Raw genomic sequence first — 2,500 nt, forward strand, 5'->3', positions numbered from 1 at the left:
TTTCCTATGTTGAGGTGGCCCAGTTTCTATTTTCCCATAGAAAACCATCCCCCCCACCGTCATTTCCAGTACCAGGAGCCCAGTCCGGCAGAAGACGACCCGAGAAGCGTCCGGTGAGTATGTGTAGGCAAGAAGCTCATGCGCTTCTCTACAGGTGGCATCGCGGCGAGATTGACGGCGGCGGAGAGGGGTACCTGGGCGGCTTGTACTCTATGAGCTCCCGGACCCCTCGACGCCCGGTTTTCTCGATCCTGCGCGGTCGTCCACCAAACACCCTTAGTTCCATGTCGGATAGAGCCTTCCACGTATGGTTAAGGGCATCATCGGAGAACCCGGTGGGCCCTTCAATCCACGGCGGGCTCGAGCACCTGCCGCCGCCTGCCCTTCCCTCCATTCCGGAGAAGCGGGTCTCGCGGCGGGTGTCGGAATCCCGGAGTCCCTCGCGGGCTCCGGTTCCGGTTGGGGTCTGTCGATTGTTGGCCGCTGGCGAACGTTTTCGAATCAGATTTCCAGGGGGAAAGTCGGCTCCGGAAGCCGCTGCTCGTCAGCGTGTCTGGGGCCGTGATCCTCCATCGGAGGGACCGATGCGGCAGACGGGCTCCCCTCGCGGGTTGGAGCCCGGCCCTGCCGCGGACCGTCCTCTGAAAATCTCAGTGGGGGCAATTGAATACCGTCCGGATGTCCAACGCGGTGCGCCGCCTGGTCGTCCCCGGTGAGTTTCTGTAACCGGGAACTCCTTCCGTCTAGCTACTTCCTGTCCCCTCCGGGGGTTCAGGCCCGGGGTGCCTTCGGCCTCCGGGCTCAAAAGTTAGCTACCTGGTTGATTCTGCCAGTAGTCATATGCTTGTCTCAAAGATTAAGCCATGCATGTCTAAGTATAAGCAATCTATACGGTGAAACTGCGAATGGCTCATTAAATCAGTTATCGTTTATTTGATAGTACCTTACTACTTGGATACCCGTGGTAATTCTAGAGCTAATACATGCTAAAAACCTCGACTTCGGAAGGGGTGTATTTATTAGATAAAAAACCAATGCCTTCGGGGCTCCTTGGTGATTCATAATAACTTATCGAATCGCATGGCCTTGCGCCGGCGATGGTTCATTCAAATTTCTGCCCTATCAACTTTCGATGGTAGGATAGTGGCCTACCATGGTGGCAACGGGTAACGGGGAATTAGGGTTCGATTCCGGAGAGGGAGCCTGAGAAACGGCTACCACATCCAAGGAAGGCAGCAGGCGCGCAAATTACCCAATCCCGATACGGGAGGTAGTGACAATAAATACTGATACAGGGCTCTTTCGGGTCTTGTAATTGGAATGAGTACAATCTAAATCCCTTAACGAGGAACAATTGGAGGGCAAGTCTGGTGCCAGCAGCCGCGGTAATTCCAGCTCCAATAGCGTATATTAAAGTTGTTGCAGTTAAAAAGCTCGTAGTTGAACCTTGGGTCTGGCTGGCCGGTCCGCCTCACCGCGTGCACTGGTCCGGCCGGACCTTTCCTCCTGGGAAGCCCCATGGCCTTTACTGGCTGTGGGGGGAACCAGGACTTTTACTGTGAAAAATTAGAGTGTTCAAAGCAGGCCTTTGCTCGGATACATTAGCATGGAATAATAGAATAGGACGTGTGGTTCTATTTTGTTGGTTTCTAGGACCGCCGTAATGATTAATAGGGATGGTCGGGGGCGTCAGTATTCGGCTGTCAGAGGTGAAATTCTTGGATTTGCTGAAGACTAACTACTGCGAAAGCATTCGCCAAGGATGTTTTCATTAATCAGTGAACGAAAGTTAGGGGATCGAAGACGATCAGATACCGTCGTAGTCTTAACCATAAACTATGCCGACTAGGGATCGGACGGGGTTCTTATGATGACCCGTTCGGCACCTTACGAGAAATCAAAGTTTTTGGGTTCTGGGGGGAGTATGGTCGCAAGGCTGAAACTTAAAGAAATTGACGGAAGGGCACCACAAGGCGTGGAGCCTGCGGCTTAATTTGACTCAACACGGGGAAACTCACCAGGTCCAGACAAAATAAGGATTGACAGATTGAGAGCTCTTTCTTGATCTTTTGGATGGTGGTGCATGGCCGTTCTTAGTTGGTGGAGTGATTTGTCTGCTTAATTGCGATAACGAACGAGACCTTAACCTGCTAAATAGCCCGGCTCGCGTTTGCGGGCCGCTGGCTTCTTAGAGGGACTATCGGCTCAAGCCGATGGAAGTTTGAGGCAATAACAGGTCTGTGATGCCCTTAGATGTTCTGGGCCGCACGCGCGCTACACTGACAGGGCCAGCGAGTACATCACCTTGGCCGAGAGGTCTGGGTAATCTTGTTAAACCCTGTCGTGCTGGGGATAGAGCATTGCAATTATTGCTCTTCAACGAGGAATGCCTAGTAGGCACAAGTCATCAGCTTGTGCCGATTACGTCCCTGCCCTTTGTACACACCGCCCGTCGCTACTACCGATTGAATGGCTCAGTGAGGCCTTCGGACTGGCTCAG

The 2,500-nt window shown here is 53.1% G+C and overlaps 1 protein-coding gene and 1 non-coding gene across 2 annotated transcripts in view; one reads left to right on the forward strand and one right to left on the reverse strand.

Annotated features, from left to right (window-relative positions):
- BDBG_17015 (uncharacterized protein) overlaps positions 1 to 161 on the reverse strand; it is a gene marked incomplete at its 5' end in the record, with an annotated part of 995 nt that extends 834 nt beyond the window's left edge. Inside the window, one exon of the mRNA XM_031724832.1 lies at positions 73 to 161. Within this exon, the coding sequence (XP_031578245.1) occupies positions 73 to 161 (89 nt within the window). The remainder of the gene's footprint in view (positions 1 to 72) is intronic.
- Positions 162 to 814: 653 nt separating this feature from the next.
- BDBG_17016 overlaps positions 815 to 2,500 on the forward strand; it is a 1,796-nt gene continuing 110 nt past the window's right edge. The window contains exon 1 of the ribosomal RNA XR_004198593.1: positions 815 to 2,500. This exon is cut by the window's right edge and continues 110 nt beyond it. This is a non-coding gene — a ribosomal RNA (18S ribosomal RNA).

Source organism: Blastomyces gilchristii (assembly GCF_000003855.2).
Source record: "Blastomyces gilchristii SLH14081 genomic scaffold supercont1.7, whole genome shotgun sequence".
In the NCBI taxonomy this organism is placed as follows: Eukaryota; Fungi; Ascomycota; class Eurotiomycetes; order Onygenales; family Ajellomycetaceae; genus Blastomyces; species Blastomyces gilchristii.